General features: G+C 39.6%; 1 protein-coding gene across 2 annotated transcripts; it reads right to left on the bottom strand.

The window, feature by feature from the left end:
• Window positions 1-541: 541 nt before the first annotated feature.
• LOC107376956 (uncharacterized) lies at window positions 542-18,850 on the bottom strand. 2 transcript variants are annotated; one of them, XM_015946298.3, is made up of 20 exons: window positions 18,668-18,850; window positions 18,142-18,214; window positions 18,004-18,060; window positions 17,767-17,829; window positions 17,607-17,678; window positions 13,145-13,204; window positions 13,009-13,071; window positions 12,576-12,653; window positions 12,431-12,493; window positions 11,028-11,105; window positions 10,473-10,532; window positions 8,485-8,526; window positions 8,337-8,399; window positions 7,868-7,930; window positions 7,726-7,779; window positions 4,434-4,514; window positions 3,963-4,002; window positions 3,841-3,886; window positions 3,312-3,726; window positions 542-3,110 (listed from the first exon to the last, which is right to left on the bottom strand). In XM_015946298.3, the coding sequence occupies exons 2-20, from the start codon at window positions 18,211-18,213 to the stop codon at window positions 2,637-2,639; spliced, it is 1,944 nt and encodes a 647-aa protein (XP_015801784.3). In that variant the 5' UTR covers window position 18,214; window positions 18,668-18,850; the 3' UTR covers window positions 542-2,636. The 2 variants fall into 2 exon arrangements, with proteins under 2 accessions (XP_015801784.3, XP_070404169.1); XM_070548068.1 differs by lacking the exons at window positions 12,431-12,493; window positions 12,576-12,653; window positions 13,009-13,071; ... (4 more) ...; window positions 18,142-18,214; window positions 18,668-18,850 and adding an exon at window positions 11,922-12,424.
• Window positions 18,851-18,873: the final 23 nt, after the last annotated feature.

Here is an 18,873-nt window from a genome sequence, read left to right on the forward strand (position 1 = left end):
TAGCTGCTGGCGATGACATGTTAAACTTTTGGAGAAGTTCCTGTAAAAATAACTGCTGTAGTTGGTGGTGGTGTCAGGTTGAAGTTTCTTTAAATTTGTGTATTTTACTTTGGATTGCTGCTGAAATACGACATGTAAATTAATCCTTAAATGTCTAAAAATCAAAGACATTGCCTTCATCTAACCTTTATGTTTCATTTAAAGCAAGGTTAGAGAAATGTTAAGCTGACATTCATCAGACATAGTTTGTCAATCAAGGGTACGGGAATCATTAGTCATCCGTCCACAAGGTATTCGGAGCTCTTTCATGTACCAAACAGCTTGGGCACATCTGAAAAGGGAGATTCCGATTTATGCAAAAGGAATTTAAGAATGAGGTTTGTCTACAATTTTCCATTGCTCATGCATACAGCCACAGTGTGAGCACACGGAGAGCACACCTTATCCACGCGCATATTTTACCTCTAAACCTTGTCCTTTCTCTGCCAAGTAACAGGTCCCAGCGTTTCACCACGGCCCTGTCTTATGACGAACAGACAGGTAAACAAGTCTGCTTTTATTAGAGAGAAAACAGAAATCCACCATAAAGTAACAGCTGGTGAAGAACATTAAACGATCTATATATAAAATACTTTAGTAATAAAGAACTACTTTTTTAACATTTTACCTTAGCTTCTTTTAAAATAGAAACAGATTGGAATAAATACATAAATTCCAGAAATACATAAATTCCAGAAAAAAAAGAAGTTAAATAATTTTTGATAAATACATGGATAGTACATCACATATTTTGCAGATGCTTGAAATGGGCTGTGACACCGGGGTTCTTATGGGGTGAAATGCAGAAACAGTAACAGTGAAAACTACGAGTTTATGTTTATGTATTTAGCAGACGCTTTTGTCCAAAGCAACTTACAGGTGATAATCAAGCTGTCAGGCTGCCCTTGGGGCCAACAGCAAACACTATTCAGTATAAGAAGAAGAAGAAGAAGAAAATATCATTTCTATAGCTCCTCTCAAGAAAAAATCACGAGGCGCTTCACAAAAACAAAAAAATGTAAAAATATAAAAAAAAGCATTTAGAAAATGTTTAAAAATATATTTAAAATGAGCAAAAATAGACAATTGTGATTAAAAAAAATGTTAAGAAAGAGAGAGAGTGAATAGGAAAGAGGGAAATCAGTGGATCCTGAGGAAGGTGGAATAGGTGGGGGGAGCAGAATAAAGAGAGAGTGGTGAAGAAGGTCACACAAAAGCCAGCTTGAACAAGTGAGTCTTCAGCTGCTTTTTGAAGGAGTTCACTGAGTCCACTGATCTCAGGCTCAGGGGAGAGAGAGTTCCAGAGTCTGGGGGCCACAGCAGCAAATGATCTGTCACCTTTGGTCTTTAGCCTGGTGCTGCACAACCAGTAGGCTTTGATCACTGGACCTCAGGGACCTGCTGGGGGTGTAGGGACTAAGAAGATCACCAATGTAAGATGGTGCTTGTCCATGTAAGGCCCTATAGACCAGAACCAGGATCTTGAAATGAACCCTGAAGTTGACTGGCAGCCAGTGAAGCTGGAGGAGAAGTGGGGTGATGTGGGTGTGTTTGGGTGTGTATATCCTAGATTGCAGTGAGGCAGCATAATCAATCATAGAGGGAGGTAAACATGGAGTGTGCGACAGGTGCTGGGAGGGTGCTAGTTTAGAAGATGCTCTCGGAAGAGCAGGGTCTTCAGGAGTTTCTTGAAAATCGACAAGGAAGAGTCTGGATTGTCCTGAGGGTGGTGTAGGCACTGCTAGCCGAAGATCCTTTGATGACCGGAGTGGCCAGGCCGTGACGTAAGCCTTTACAAGAGGATTCAGGTAGATGGGAGCCGTACCATCCAGGAATTTGTATGTTAGTAATAGCTATTTGAATATGATGCGCGCAGCCTGTGGTATACAATGGAGCTCAATGAACAGAGGGGTGACATGTACTCTTTATGGCTGATTGAAGACCATTTGAAGAGGTCTCACAGTACAAGCTGGAAGAACAGTTAAAAGGGCATTGCAGTAGTTGAGGTGGGAGATGACAGTAGATTGTACCAGGAGCTGGGTGGCATACTGTGTTAGGTATGATCTGATCTTTCGTATGTTATACAGTGGGAAGTGGCATGAACGAGCGACGGAGGCAACGTGATCTTTAAAGGTCAGCCGGTCATCAATCACAACATCCAAGTTTCAAACTGCCTTTGAAGGAGCCAGAGATAGGGAATCATTTTGGATTGAGATATAGTGTTGTATGGATGGTTTTGCTGGGATGACAAGTAATTCAGTTTTCGTGAGGTTGAGCTGGAGATGATGGGATTTCATCCATCTTGATATGTCAGAAAGACAGTCCGAGATTTGTGCAGAGATTGTGAGGTCATCAGGTGGGAATGACAGAGCTGGGTGTCATCGGCGTAGCAGTGGTAGAAACCATGTGATCGAATGATCTCACCCAGTGATGTGGCTTATATGGCAAAGAGAAGAGGTCCCAGTACTGAGCCCTGGGGGACTCCTGTAGTAAGATGATGAACAGCAGAAGATTGTCAGAGTTCCTTGACACTATATTGCTTGTTGATTGCTTTTGATTTTTAGCTCTCGATGGTTTTGGTTTAAGCTGCTTGAAAACTATTCTTTAATTTTCAGTTTCTTCAAATCAGACTTCAACGTCTCTTCATTTTCCTCTTCAACCTCCACCTCTATCCCTTCCATAGTTTTCTGCAGCTCTTCTTTGATTCTGTTCAGCTCCAGCAGACCATCCTGAAGGTCCTTACAAACCTCCCGGATCTTAGCAGCAAACTCAGTCTTGGCTCCCTTCTTTAGTTCCATGGAGTCCTTTGCCAGGAAAAACATGTCAAGGGCCAAGAAGAGACCAGACATAACTCCAGTGGTGACGCTCATCGCCTGAGCGGCTTTAGCAGCGCCACCAGCGACACCAAGGACCTGGACGGTATTGATCAGGGTCTCTGTGTTTATCACTAAAGCTTTGCCGGCTCGACCGCCCTCCTTCATGACGTGTTTGACATTCTGGTTTAAGTACTTGTTTGAGATGCTTTCTGTGTATTTCTCAAAGTTCCAATCTTCGAGTGTTTCCATCCCTTTCTGCAAGGTAGATAATCAGAAAAAAGCAACAAGATTTTAGGTTCTTAATGTCAAGTCATTTTAATGAGTTTCTGTATTTCAATTAGAAACACTCCAGTACAGAGTTTTAGGAGAATTTAATATCGAAATCCTAGTTTGTAAGAGCTTGGAAAATGTTTGCATTGTGAAATGGTATCAACAACCTTGTCTGCATGTTCTCACCTGTAAAAAGTCTAGGCACTCTTTGATGTCCTTTATCTCTCTCTGGTAATCTTGAATCATCTTCTCCACCTTCTTTCGGTCCGTCTTTGAATGGACCGTGTCTGTGATGTTGGCCGACGCGGACGTCAGACCACCTGCTGTAGCTATGCTGATACCCACCGCCGTGACAATGAGCGACGTTCCCGCTGTAAATGGAGCCAGGATTAGGCCAGTGATGGTAGTGACAGACCCAGCCACGCTCGCCAACCCTCCACCCACACTGGCTGTGACAGTTTTCTTGTGGAAGTTGTCGGCGGCGTCGGCCAAGTTAAGGAGCTCCAGGATGCGCTGCTGGAGCGACGCGCCCCTTTGATTGAATAAACGGACAAAAAGACGACTGGCCAGGAACACTCGATCAGCAGCCTGTTCAACCACTCTAGCAAAAGGATTGGAGATTTTAAAAAAATACATTAAAATGACAACCAAAAGCATGCTCTATACTCTATTTTAAATACTTGAAAGTTAAATCTGAGTCATTCCTTTTACATACTCTTCAGCTTCATCATCTTGGTTTGCTTGGTTCCACTCATCCCATCCTGCAACACCAAATTGTTAATGCCAAGGCATTAGTTTCATTTGAAATAAAGAGCATTGCCAAGAAATCTAACTCACCTTGAACAGTTCCCCACCATGCCAAGAGGCCGTCTTCATCCTGAAAAGGAATTGTTTCCAGACTCATCAATGTTCTGTTTACTCCATACATCTCATTAAAGCATGCCTTTAACTTAAAGGTGCATGAAAGAAGAATGACATCCTGTGGTCAAAACTGAGTACTGCAGTCCATGCTTAAAAATAAACAAGTGTCACAATGCAACTTTTCTTTCAACATGATTGAGACATTAGACTGTTTTGTGCTTATGCCACTGTAAAATTTTTATATGTTACTCCTTTAAGTGGAAAAATAGCCAATGAACTACAAAACTGTCCCAATATAGAGAAATTTGAATTATAAGTCAAGTGATTTTCCCTCACAAATGACCTTAAACGATATTTTAACCTGTCTGTTTCTCTGTGTGGACATTAAAGGGTCAAACCCAGATGTGCTGAATTATTCTGATTCAGACATAAGCACCATAAACGTACATCCAGAGGTTCCAGCCGTGTCCCTTCACCTGGTATGGGTACTTCAGCAAGCTGGAGTGTTTGAACTTCAACTTTCTCTTCCTAAGAGACAAAAAAAAAAAAAAGCTGAAAATGTCTTAGTGATACATGACAGAAGAAATGTTTAATTAAGCCTATATAGAGAGCAGTGGTTTCTGTGATATTTTTATGAGTATTTGTTTGAGTTTAGAACATCAAAGGTCTGTAGCAACAGCAAATAAAAAAAAACGAATAATCTATTCCTTTCACTTTTGAACTTCTACATGTCATTTACCATTCTTATATATCATCCAAGTTACTCAATCCAGAAATGTCAACATCATAATCTGATGCTCAAAAGCTTCGAACAGCTGATCTCATGAGTCACATCCTTGCTGTTGCCCACTGGTGCTTTGACTTCTGGTTGCTCAGGAGTCCACCGAGTCTTCAGTTAGTTCAAAAATGATAAAACTAGCCTCATTAGAGGGATTTAAAGGCGTTTCATTTGTGATTGCCGTTCTCTTCCATTTAACTGCTAATATACAGTATCATTTTAAAAATGTTCATCACCTCCTACAAGCATAGGGCGCTATAGTCGGAGTGCTGAGGCCAAAGCAGAGTAAAACTAATTGTCCAAAGTCCTAAATATCAGAGTGGCGGTTTATCTGAAAACCTTTAAACCAGATTTAATGGAAGTGCTGCTGATGTAAACACATGACCACATTTCATGTATATACTTTTTGTAATCGGAAGTTAAAGCAGATTACAGGTAGCCAAATAGATCCCATCCAGGAGTTACATACAACAAGGTCGTAAAAGTTCCTAATTCAACCTAAGAACAAATATAAAGAATTACAATTTGTGAGTGACTAATAAACAGTTAAAGGGAATTTTTTGTACTGCTAAGATGTTGAACCCTAACCCAAAACTGCGATACACACCTAACCTATGCTTACCGCTGTACCCTTAACACTATAGATAACCTTTATACAGAAACGCTTCAAAATGGCCAAAGAAATCCCTTCAACTGCATCATAACCAGAGACGCAGTTTAAAAAACTATTCAACTTGTGTCACTGCAAAGGCCTTTCGTGCCATTTACTCATACTGATCGGTATTCAAAACGCGGCTCACAGAGAAATCACCTTTTATGTTTCCGTGGAGCACTTCATAACGTTGTAAGTTTGTGTCACAAAGAGAAAATCATCTTTACCTCATCACCTGTCATAATAATTATAGCCTTTGAAGAAAAAGATATAGGAGGTTTTGTTACTGAGGTATGCGAGATGCACCAGGAAGTACACAGTAACCCAAGATGGGGAAAAAAAACACTAAAACATCCCTGTGACACAAGCACGGGGTCAAGCTCGAACAAGATGTTATTTTTATTTTAAACAAGATAAAAGACAAGGTCTGATCTTTATAACAGAACATCCTTTAGTCAGAGAAGCTCTTGAATGGATTGTTAGCAAAGAACACACTATATAAACAAGCATAACTCGTTTATTTACTGGAAGAGTCTATCATAATTAGCAGGGTGGAGTTATATAATTAATGCTGGTAAATCAGTCTATCTGGATTATATAACGCTGTAGAGAACTGAGGCATGTGGGAGAAAATTCTTTTTGCAATTTTCTCATTTTATTTTAATCAAAAATGTCAAAAACTGTCCAGAATTAAGTAGAGATGAAGTGTAATTATAGGTAAAAAGTCCAACTTGTAGAATATTTCAAGAACAGTCAAATGCATTCATTTTTAATCTGATTTATGTTTATGACTGTGCTTTTACTGGCTAAACTAAATAATCATAAGTATCACTCTGAGGTGAAATTCATTCAAGCCTTCAAAATAAGAGCCTCAAAATCACATTTTCCAGAAAGTATTCAGAGAGAAGTTTAGAAAAATGTACTTATATCATTCTAGGAATTAGAGAGATTATTTCAAGATTGGTTACAGCTCCAGACACAACTTATGTTAAAATTATTTCTCTGGAATAGTTTATTTAAATGTGTAGTTTTTACCATTAATCTCTAGAAATATCCATCGAAATGTTGTTGCAAATGAATTAAAAGATACCCAGTTGTTGAAAAAATATTGGCAGTTTCATAACATATAACCATAAATATCAGGTCTAAAATACATAAATATCAGGTCTAAAATACATGGCAGCGGGTCTAAGGCCCAATCCCAATACTCGCACTTGCACCCTTATGCCCTTCAATTGCGCGTTCCCGGTCAGGGGTGCGAGTGCGTAGGGTGTCCTGATTCTCAAGTGCGGAAGTTGACCACGCCCCCATTGCACCCTTAATCTGCACCTCACCCAAGTCCGCAGCGATGTGGACCTCGGTCAAGGGTATTACCCATAAGTCATTGCTGCAGGAGAAAAGGCTCAAGTTCTTTTTCTGAAAATACGTATTTTCTAATGAAATTAGTTCATTTTAGGATGATTAGTTGATGCTCTAAAACGTTTAGACAAAGCAGCAATAAATGTACATTTATTTCAAATAACTGTTTGGTTGTTTGTTTAAAAATTGTTAATAAAGGTTTTTGAAAAAAAAAAATATCACAGTGACCAGCTGTGTTGCTTCTGGAAACTCTGATATGATGCCCTTGGCTTCCTACACTCTGCCCGAGACTGCTGCGTGCTCCTCACAGCAGACTGTCCTCATGGTCCCACGGCTGGAGGACGTTCACCCCACCGCATCCAGACTGATGATGAATGACGAATGTGGAAAACCTCGACTGGCTGATTCTACCTGCCAATCAGAGGGTCTCTCTATAGGCAGGCATGAACTTTAGCCAGCTAATCAGTCGGTAACGGGTGTGTTGGGTCGGCTGAACGCCGTAGAGCAGGTCTAAAATACCTGTCAGCTGATCACCGATAACCCAGATGTGAAAGCCCTATAAGTTCAGACACTGTAGTGTAAAGTGCTTTGGAGTCCTCTGACTCTGAAAGGTGCCATACAAGTGCTAGTCATCTATCATGTAAGGGCTATAAAACTTATCTACTTTGCCTTACACCTCACACACACGTTGTACTTCGATGTAAACAATAAATAATTATGTGTGTTTCCACCATGTTTGTCACATGACATTAGCTTGTAAAAATGTATAACTAAAAAGACACAAGTCATATGTATGACTCCACTGCAGAACCTCTTCTCCCCAGTGTAGCTGCTACTTTACATATCAAATGGGATCAGAGAATAATCACTCCTCTTTTTGACGTGCAGCAAGCTGATAGGCATAGGCTCTACATCTACAACAATAAATGTAGGAAATTCACTGGTTTTACCTTCTTTTCTGATCTGAAAAGCGCTGTAGGAAGAATCCTTTTCAAAATAAAAGTCTGTAAAAAAGGATAAATATTCAAATTAGCCACAGCGAGACAGCTGATATAAAAGTGTGTTAAAATGGCAGTATATTTAGGTTTTTACCGGCATCTCCGTGGTTTGACTTGTCACCTCCCTGCTGGCGTCTGCATCAGCATGCCAAATAGTCTGGAGAGAATATTTACTTTAAATCTACAGATAACATTTAATTAGATGAAACCATAAACAAGAAAAGTCCTTTTAAAGTTACCTAAAGCTTCTTTATTTCCCCTAAAGGTCCCACATTACTAGCATTTGTTCCGCATCACACACACGAGATATTCCACATTCCAGTCAACCTTTTATGTGTTTCCCATAAGTGTTTGTCTATGAAGTGCAATAACTGATACACATCACTAAAAGTGCAGGCCTATTGGATCTGTGTAATGTGATGTTTGCAGGTCATGAGATCAGACAGTAATTCAGCTAACGCTATAGCTGGTTTACTCACAATAGAGCAGCTAAAAAGTTCACATTTCATCTTCATCTGGACATTATTCAGTCAAATATAGAAGTAGTTTCCACGTTTTCTTACATATTTTTCTATTGTGCCACCATCCAAGCTCTCAGAGCTGCTGGAGGTCTCACTGTTTCCATCCTGATGGATGAGAAGTTGCATGAATAACAGAGAAGCATCATCAACGTAGAAACATTTAATTGAAGGAAAAAAGTGCTTTCTGTACCTCAGGTTTGTTAGCGGGAGCTGACGAGTTGGTCTCTGCCACCTGTAGGAGAATAGTAGTAGTCTGAATTGAGCTTGTCGTGATTTGGCGCTATATAAATAAACTTGAATTGAATTGAATTGAATTGAATTGAGCGCCGCTCAGCATTAGCCAATAGCAGTAGAGATACACTTACATACAGCTGTTGGTTACAGAGCAGAGTTGTCGACATTTCTTATGAGCAAGTAGGTATAGATATATATATTGCTACGAAGAAGAAAACTAATATTTCGTTGGACCGCTTTTAGCTTTGCTTACGACACACATTTGCTGTAGCATTGTTTCGATAAGCTTCTGCAACGTCACCAGATTTATTACCATCAAGTGTTGCATTAATGTTTCACCAAGATCTTGCATTGATGATGGTAGAGTCTGACCGCTGCACAAAGCCTTCTCCAGCACATCCCAAAAACTTTCTATGGGGTTAAGGTCTGGACTCTGCTCATTAGACCAGTTTTGAATGATGCGTTGGACAATTCTTAACCCAGTTTTAGTCTTTTCTACAATCTCCGTAGATGTTTCTCTGCTTGATGCATGCCAATGATCTGACCCTTCTCGCACAGACTAACATCTTTTCCACGACCACCAGATGTGTCTTTCCATATGGTTGTTTAAAGCTTCTTTCCGGAGTATTTCTATTATCCGATGGCACCATCTAGTGGCTGACAAGCATATCACACAAAAAATATTTTTTTTTTAGATGGCGACTTCACGTTTCTGGTTATAAAGGTGCTTCTGTAGCCGACAAACGGAGCTAAAACACATTGTTTTATGAGTATTATTCTCATGTCACGTTATGTTCTCATATATTTATATTTTAGAGACTTACTTGTCCATGAAAAGTTCATCAACTCTGCATCAGCTGAGGTACTTCCTTAAATATGAAGCAGGTAAGCGGTAGTCTAACGCTATTGGTTAGTTCTGGCCGGCGCTCAGTTTCCCATTGCATGGAGCTCTGGGGGCAGGGGAAGGGGGGTGCTTAGCAAAAAAAAAAAAGATGTATTGCTTACATTATATCACAGTACATGATGAGATAATCACTTTTACGGATATCTGACAAATCATACATAATTTCTGAAAGGAGAAAACTTCGGAAAGCAGCTTTAAGAATGGAGAAGCAACCCACTGCACCAGTTGGGGTTAAATAACTTGTTGTCAACCGAAAGATGCAGTAATTATCCAATAGGAGGCTTGTACCTTTATGCTCTGTTAAATCCAGGTGGTGACCTTGTTTTTGGCGGGGCAGCTCTGGCCAGCTAGCGGTGCATGTTCACCAACGAGAAGTGTTGCTTCTAGCTGTAATTAGGGGAGGGGCTTAAGGTGCAATACATTTTTCTGCCTCTAGATGGTGTCCTCTAACAAAAAACTCAGGTTTTCTGCTTTAAGCCTACTTTCAAGTCCTTAAAATACACCTTAAAAAAGTCCTAGTTTTTCTGGTTTGGTTTTCCGTATTTATTTTATGGAACCTCTTTTTCTCCATTTATACCTAAAAATTGTCTTTGTTTTCTTAGTAGAAATAATGACATAACAAATAGTTTAAAGTGTTTCTATGGATAACATAAAGGGTATTTTCACATTCTTCAATGAGGAGATCCAACATTGCCACCCTATGTACAACTTCCTGGATCCACCTCTCACTGCACATCCTTCATTATAACACGGTTCACCTTTTGCGGCCTCGCAGTTTTAAAGATTTTTTGTGCAATTTTTCATGCCTTTTTTTTACAGTGCATTGTGTTCTGCTTCCAAACGTACAAAGATTTTAACTTTGACAGTGTTTAAACGAGAGAAAAGTGTGGAAGTGTTAAGTTACCTGCAATTTTAAGACCATAACTCCCATGATAAACGGGGGACCATTGCACATCATTTTGTATTTCTAAGAGGTCCAGCTAATCCAGATAACAAAGGTGGAATAAAAAAAAAGTCTTGAGACTCTAAATACAGATTACCTTTGTGTTTAACCTAAACGGGTTTGCTTTCTGCATCATTCCTCTCAACACTCCAGGATTCTACAATAAAAAATAAAAAAAGCACATGATGTGTTTTAAACATTTTTAACTGCTACAGTTCAACAGGGCCAAAGAGAATAAACAGGGTCAAACATATGTTTTCTATAAAAAGTTATCAGCTATGTGTCTGTTGCTGCTGCCTCTTGGCCAGATCGTCGTCGTAAATGAGAATGAGCTCTCAATCGACTCATCTGGTTAAATTGATAAAAATAAATTATGAAACGGTCCTTGTTTAGACTTAAACATATACTTTGCTGCCCTCTAGTGGCCACAACAGGAACTATGTTGATCTATTCATTTTTCACATCGACACTAAAACAGAATGTCTCAAACAACAGTTGTTCAAAATAAAACTCAGTGGTGTTGATATAATTTCCATATCTCCATCCATCAGCTGCTGATTCTACTGTCCACTATTTCTGTCTGTTTACTTTTTACCACTTTATTTTGATAAACTATAGGAAGCAGGGAAATTAATTAGTAGAATCCAGCGACCTCTTTCTCTGAGACCTTGCTGTTGTCCACTAAGCTCCTGCTGCTGGAGGAGACGTCACCATGTAGAGGCTGAAGGTCCTGAGAGATGAAGGAGAAACTCAGCATGATGGGAATACTTAAAGGAATAATTTGGCCATGTTGTGTGACTATTAGGGTTGTCACGGTATGAAAATGTTACCTCACGGTTATTGTGACCAAAATTATCACGGTTTTCGGTATTATCGCGGCATTTTTTAAACGGTGTTGCATATGTTCAGAAAGCATTGATAGTCCTGTTCTACACAAACTGAAATAGTTTTGAAAAGGTTTAACAGTGTTTATTAAACCTAAAATAACACAAAGCCTTAGCTAAAGTGCAACTTTTCACAAGTAAAGGAACAAATAGCTTCTTTTTCTGGAACATGTTACAGTAGTCAGTGCAGGTTTAAATTAAACAAATCCAAACATTCAAAACATAAACAATTTGTAAACAAATCAAAGAAACACCACTTGTTTTCTCATATACTTGATTTCTTCATTATCAAAATGAAAATCTAAAACTCCAGTCCACACTTGACTTGAGCACTGTACAAGTCAACCTTAAAAAATATGTATTTAAAATAAATAGCCACTTTAAACAAATTACTAAAATAACTACTACACTATGTAATCAAATCCAAATGTTCAAGTATAAATGGCATTGAATAAGTAAACAAATCAATGACAAGGAACTAATTGTATATTTCTCTTCATCATCAACAAATAAGATGCTTCATCCAGCAACGGGTGTCCGTGACACGGTTTAAATGCTAGCAGAGGACGCTGCGACTGCAGTATATAGTGACTCGTTGTATTCTCCCTCAGCCAAAAGTCCTCACATCATGCATTTAAGCTAAAATGCTAATGTTAACTTACCTTGCACTGGCTGTAGAGACGTGGGTGATGGTCACGCAGATGTGCCATTAGATTCGAAGTGTTGCTGCCTTTTGCAGACACTTGTTTCCTGCACGTTCTGCAAACGGGATAGCAGTCTTCTATTAACTGTCCCTCAGCATTTTTCAGAAATCCAAAATATGCCCATACTTCCGATTTAGTCTTCTTTGAGGGCTGATGGATGTCATGGGCGCTGCCGTCTCCTCCTTCGGCCATTATTACAGCTTCAAAGTTTTGGTGCAGTTGCAAACTAAAAAGTGCGTGTGCGCGCCGCGGGAACTTCAGCAGAAGCGACGGTGGCTGGTAAGGGTCACCGCACCGAAACCGCGGCCACGGTAAACCCACCGAGATAATTTAGTTTTTTAAAAACTGGACGGTTATTTTTACTGTCAACTTTTTTACCGGGGTCTACCGCTATACCGGTTACCGTGACAACCCTAGTCACTATCTTAGAAAAAATAAACAAAAAGAGAGATAAGAACACACTGCACCTTTGGTTGGGAGGATCTGAACGGGCTGACTTTCTGAATCAGGCCCCTCATCGCCCCCGGATTCTGATGAAGATGAATCACATGTGTTGGATTAAATCCCAGCGTAGCACACAGATTAGTGCCAACGATCAAACTAAGTATTTACCTGCTGGCTTTCAGGCTCATTAGCAGCCTCTTTTGGGACTGCAGGTTCTTGAGGATGAGCTAGAGCACTTGTTGGCAACTTCAACACGAAAATGTTAATTATAAAAGAAACTTGGCAAACTTCCTGTAACTGGGATGGCTTTTTAGGCTATTTGTTAATTTGTTAATAGTCATGTCCTAAAGCAGCATTTTGGGGCCAATCAGAAGAAAGGATTAAATGGGAAGATTTTTTTTTAATTTCTAGTTTTGAAACTAAAAGTTGAAATGTAATGAGTTAAAATATCCATGATAAAGTCAAAATGTCTACTTTTAAAAGGTATAAATGTCAAGAAATATGGTGAAATGTTGAGATTAGAATCAAACTGTAAAGTAAACAGTCATAAAGAATTGTACAAATGAAGGAAAAATGTCAGGCAGGCGGAGCCTTTTCCTACCCGAGCCGATTCTGGAACATTCCCCTGCTCCAGTGACTCCGCGGATGGTGTTTTGTTAGACACCTATGAGAGAAATCCAGGTGAGTGAACAATGCTCCGGTCTGACGTAGATTATCAGCGGGAGCCCCGAGGTTACCTGTGATGTGGACTTGAATGGGTTGACTTTCTGTAGGACTCCTTTCAGCATCCCAGGGTTCTGAAACACAGTTTTGGTCACACTAAATAAAGCCTATAAACCAAAGGTGACACGGACCCCATTCTAAGACCTCTTTAACAGGATTAGTAGTTTCCTCCTCAATAACCCGCTGTGCCTGCCCAGCGGTGCTGTATGTAAGCACTACAGGTGGCAGGTGATTCTTTTTGATAATTAGTGGGCATAAAAAAATCCCAGTATCTAAATGTTCTTGATGTCTACTGTGGGTAAAGTGTCATATTCCTGGAGAACTGGGTGAGCATGAAAGAAGTTGCCCCACAACGAGTCAAGTCCTTTTTGGGGAGGAGTTTTTCTGCTAGGATGGGTCATTTTGTCAATAAGTACTGACCTTCACTGGGGTGTACCGCAAAGATCAATTCTTGGTTCCCTGCTTTATTCTCTTTACCTCCTCACCCTTTTTCTCAAACACAGGGGTAAATGTCCCCTAAGCCTAATTTATATTTCTCCGTCTACGCCGGAACGGACACACGCAACGCCATTATCCGTCCTTTCAAGGGCTCTCCAGCAGGCTCGCAAGGGTGGACGGAGTCGAGCTCTCTTTTCTAAACATCCGCCCGACGAGACTGAGAGCGCAAGCTTGTGATTGGTCGGGACGCCAGTGCTGCCATTGCGCCGTCAAAAACATGGAGAGCTGAAGATATCTAGCTGCAAACACGGAGCTTGAAGAAACCCTCACAGAAAAACTCTAAAAATATGAACGTTTTATTCCCCCGTGACTGGAGGAGTGAAAAGTCATGAGGAGTGATACGCACCAAGCATTTTATTTGTGGAAGGAAATGATGGGAAACAAGTGTTTAGAACGAGGTGGTGAGCGCATGAAGAGGTGGAGGTGAATGAGACACAAATTTGTTCGTGTTAAAAAGTCCCTTAAATGCAAAAAAACACAGTATAAACACTATATAAACGCACTATCTTGGACCAGATACCACAGAACAAGGCTACGCCCTCTGTTGTTCTGGCGGGGAATTGCTTTGACAAAGAAGTCTGAAGGCAAAACGTCTCCGTCTGTGTGTACGTGCCTCCCTCGTGGAGCTGACAGAGAAGTATAAATTAGGCTTTATATGCTGATGATTGTCAGGTGTATTTATCACTGAGACAATGCTTTGCTGGTTCAATTCAAACCCAGATCAACTGGAATTGTTGTGTTCCAACCTAACGCCAGGCCTTTATGATACGTCTCCCCTGGCCCCGTTTGAGGGGTTTGTTATCACCAGCCTGGGAGTTAAATTAGACGCTGAACTTAAATTAAAAAAGGCATTTGATGTCATTGATCATTCTAGGTTACTTCTTAAATTACACCGGTATGGAATAAGAGGGGTGGCGCATCAATGGGTTAATAGTTATTTACGCAATAGAAAACAGTTTGTTCAAATAAATAATGCAAAATCTGAATTAAAAGATATTTATTATGGTGTGCCACAAGGGTCAGTCCTCGGACCTAAACTGTTCATATTGTTTATTAATGACCTGGTAAATGTGTCGAATTTACTTGGCAGTTTTATTTGCGGATGATACTACATTGTTTTATTCAGGATTAAATGCACATGAAGTAACTCAAGTGATAAACAGTGAATTGATTAAAATTAAAAAATGGTTTGATATAAATAGATGTCACTGAACCTGAACAAAACAAACTTTATACTGTTTAATGGTAGAAGAAGCTGTGATGTATCTTTAATGATAGATGGAATGGAAATTCAAAGATGAGAGTCTCACATGGAAATCACATGTAGGTTATATAAAGGGGAAAATCGCCAAAGCCATAGGTGTATTATATAGACTTAAGTTTCTACTAAATTTGTCGGGGTTGTTAACATTGTATCACTCACTGATTGAACCATATTTATTTTATTGTTTAGAAATTTGGGGAGCCACTTGCAAAACTTTTACACAACCATTGCATTTTGCAAAAAAGAGCATTGAGAATCATTAATAACAGTAACTATAGAGATCACACTAATCAATTATTCATTAGATACAAAATACTGAAATTTCCTGACTTGGTAGAGTGGAAAATATTGCAAATAATGTACAGAGCGAATAAGAGTAATCTACCAACTAATATTCAGAAAATGTTTCATAAGAGAGTAAGTGGGTACATGTTAAAAGGAACTGATGTCTTTAAGAAACCTAGATTCAGAACCAAAGTTAGGGAATGTAACATTTCTGTAAATGGTGTAAGATTGTGGAATGCCATTAACAAGGAATTTAAAGAATCAACTACACTTGCTACATTTAAAAAATGTATAAAATCTAATGTATTTAGTAATTATGAAAAGGAGAATTATAATATCAAAGATTAGACGTGAAAATATTAGAAAGTGACTGAGGTTATACTGTGTTTGTTTGGCGGATAATTTTATTTCGTAAAAAGGGGCAGAAATCATGATTTTTTCTTCTATCTGCACCTTTTCATTCAAATGTTTTTTTTTTCAATATGTTAATGTATCCTGTATTTGTTTGTTTATTTTATACATTGTGAATGAAATAAAAGATCATAAAAAAATTAAAATTAAATGGCAATAACAAGCGGCATTATTCATGGAGGAAATAGAACACGGCATTCCAAGATAAAGACCTGCTACCTACAGTAAAACATGGTGGTAGTTCCATCATGATCTGGGCTGTGTGGCCAGTGCAGGGATTGAGAATCTTGTTAAAGTTGAGGGACGCATGGATTCCACTCAATATCAGCAGATTCTGGAGACTAATGTCCAGGAATCAGTGACAAAGCTGAAGCTGCACCGGGGCTGAATCTTTCAACAAGACAACGACCCCAAATACTGCTCAACATCTACTGATGCATTCCTGCAGAGGAGCAAGCAGAACGTTCTGGGATGGCCATCTCAGTCCCCAGACCTGGATATTATTTAAAATCTGTGGTGTGAGTTAAAGAGATTTGTCCATGAAGAAGCCATCAGACCTAAATGAACCAGAGATTTTTAGTAAAGAAGAATGTTCCAGAATACCTTCAGCCAGAATCCAGACTCTCATTGGAAGCTATAGGCAGTGTTTAGAGGCTGTTTTTTCTGCAAAAGGAGGATCTATTAAATATTGAGTTCATTTCCTTATGCACCTGCCTAAATATGTTCAAACAATTATTTCACACTTTCTGTAATTCCTATAAACTTCGTTTCACTTCTCAAACATCACTGTGTGTGTCTCCTATGTTATTATTTAACTTAGATTTTTTTTATCGTGACAACAAGTTATACAGGAAAATCATGAAGATTAACAAGGTTGCCCAAACTTTCACATTCCACTGTAACTGGACCTCATTTCCCCTGCTAACACCCTGTACGTTATTTCATCCTTCATTTTAGAGAAGAAAAAAAAACTATAAAATCATAACATTTTTTCAAGTCTGTCAGTTTTATATTTGCTGAATTTGTTGACATGACCAAAATAATTAAAAGCTTAATTGTTTAATTATCATGTGATATATTATGTGTTAAAATAATCACAAAACCAATTTATTTTGCTCTGACACATTTTCTCTTTTAGGGATGCTCCATGAAAACATCAGAGCTGTTAATAATTATGTTTCTAATATTAACCAATTGTATTAAACCTAATGTCTGTTTTCAGAGCATTTGTAGAAGGTGTCAGTCAGCTTTAATGCTTTTAAATGTGATTTGACAGTTTGGTGATAATCATGGACTCATGATGTGTTGATGTCTAATCTCAAACTTAGCTTTCCCCAGTGTAGACTCAGTTTCCAGTCTAAGCTGTTGTGACAACACCACAGTAAATAGAGAACCAGTGGCGAACGCCCCAGGGTACAGTCCAACATTTAAAGCATGTGATGCAAAAAAAAAAAAAAAAAAAAACAGCTCCAAAAGTGTTGCCACGAGACCTGCTGATGGTTACGGTCGTTAAGAGTCGCATGAGTTTATAGTGGAACAGGGAACATGCTTGTCAAGTGGCAGGTGAAAACAATCAGCTCATAGGTAAAGATGATGGCCAATAAGGGGAAACTAACTGAGAAGCACAATGTAGGAAGTATCATGGTTTGGGGATAATGTGCAGTTAGTTAACAGATGGTCTTGTTTTTGGCTGGGTCTGTGTACTTGTTAGCCAACTGTCTCATCCACCACTGAACAGATTTTAATGAAACTCTCAACAAGTCAACTCATTTCAAGATGGCCACCACAGCTGATCAACTTCAGTAAACACAAAAACGCCTAACGACTGTGTCACTTCAACAGATATAGGGCTATTATTTCAAAAGGCTGGTGCTGGGGGTCACCCCCCAACACATTGTCCAGATGTTTACAGATTTACAAAAACAAACATGTCTCCAACACTTCTAAACATGGGATGAGTTAAAAACTCTGAGGCGGGCTGCATTCCTTGAAGAGATGCCAGATTAGTGAAATCTCACCTGTGTGGGGTCTGCTGCCCGTTCTAGTGATTCAGAGGGTGGAGCTTTGCAGACCGTGGAGGAGGACGCCGCCTGGATAAGAGGACAATATGTTCAAGTAGCGTAACCTGGTGCACTGTTAAGAACTTTGAAACAGACAGATCGTGCTCTGTGCTTTTACTTTGGAGGCAGACTTGAAGGGGTTGACTTTCTGCACAACTCCCATCACCCCCAACCTCTGTGGCTTAAAAAATAAGAACAAATATTTAAATTGGATCTGAGTGGTAGAATTTTTGAGTATGTGGCACCTCACGTTTGCCTTTATGAGCTAGTTTGTTTTACTTTTCTAAAAACACAAGGATGTAAATAATGACCAGACATAGCGACTTTGTTTTCAGGTCCAGGTGTGCTCATTCACCTGTGAGACGGTTGGATCCTGTCTGTTCTGACTGTGTGTGATGGAATTTCCCAGCTCCTGGTTATAAACATGAACCTTTATTAGATGTTACAGTCATTCATGACCCAAAGCAACCCCATGTACCCAGTATTCCCTCACCTCCTCAATGGGTTTGGGTGGCACCACAGCAGCAGCAGCTGATGAGCCATCATCTCTCCTGATACCGTTCATGCTGTCAGACAGGAAATAAATCCTGTTTAAAAACTAAATCCGACACTCTGCTGTTGATAATGTCCCTGATTTTTTTTTCTGATCACCAGACTCTAATTACAAGGCCATTCAAAGCAAGTCCTGTGTGTTACACCCATGGTTACACCACAGACTCGTTTAACCTTGAAAACAAAAGTACAAAAACGGTCTAGAAAAGTCGTTTTGTTTGGTTCTGTGGTAAACTACATAAGCCGAATTGAACAAAAGTTCATCAGTAGTGATAAAAAGTAATATGCTACTTTAAACTCTCAAAAATGAACATAATGAGCTAAGAACTCTTAAATTTGATCATATTCAAAGGCAGTTTTGATCGGCGCTCCGAACGGCACTTTCGGAAGTTCTGCTGAGTCCGTGAGGGCTGTTCTCAGTTCTAACACACACAGGAAACACAAACAGTTCAAAGAAATGAGTTTACCTCGGAGTTGAGTCAAAACACAGCAGAAGGACAAAAGCTGAAAGTTTCACCGAACTTCACTTCCCGTTCCCAAAGGTGGAGCCCACTAAACGGAGCAGGAGCAGCTCCGGTCAGTTATCCTGCCAGGAAGAGCCACCGCAGCGTCCCTTTAGCCGGTAGGTCCTCGCTCCACACCCGGGAGTCAAATGGTAGTTTGCAAAAGTCGC

Source organism: Nothobranchius furzeri, chromosome 2 (genome assembly GCF_043380555.1).
Source record: "Nothobranchius furzeri strain GRZ-AD chromosome 2, NfurGRZ-RIMD1, whole genome shotgun sequence".
NCBI classification, from domain to species: Eukaryota; Metazoa; Chordata; class Actinopteri; order Cyprinodontiformes; family Nothobranchiidae; genus Nothobranchius; species Nothobranchius furzeri.

Coding starts and splice junctions, on each gene's coding strand:
- LOC107376956 (XM_015946298.3), bottom strand. CDS start 18,213: ATGAACGGTATCAGGAGAGATGATGGCTCATCAGCTGCTGCTGCTGTG. Junction 4,515..7,725: donor TTTTCAGATCAGAAAAGAAG/GTAAAACCAGTG, acceptor TTTGTCTCTTAG/GAAGAGAAAGTTGAAGTTCA. Junction 3,111..3,311: donor AGTGCCTAGACTTTTTACAG/GTGAGAACATGC, acceptor TCTACCTTGCAG/AAAGGGATGGAAACACTCGA.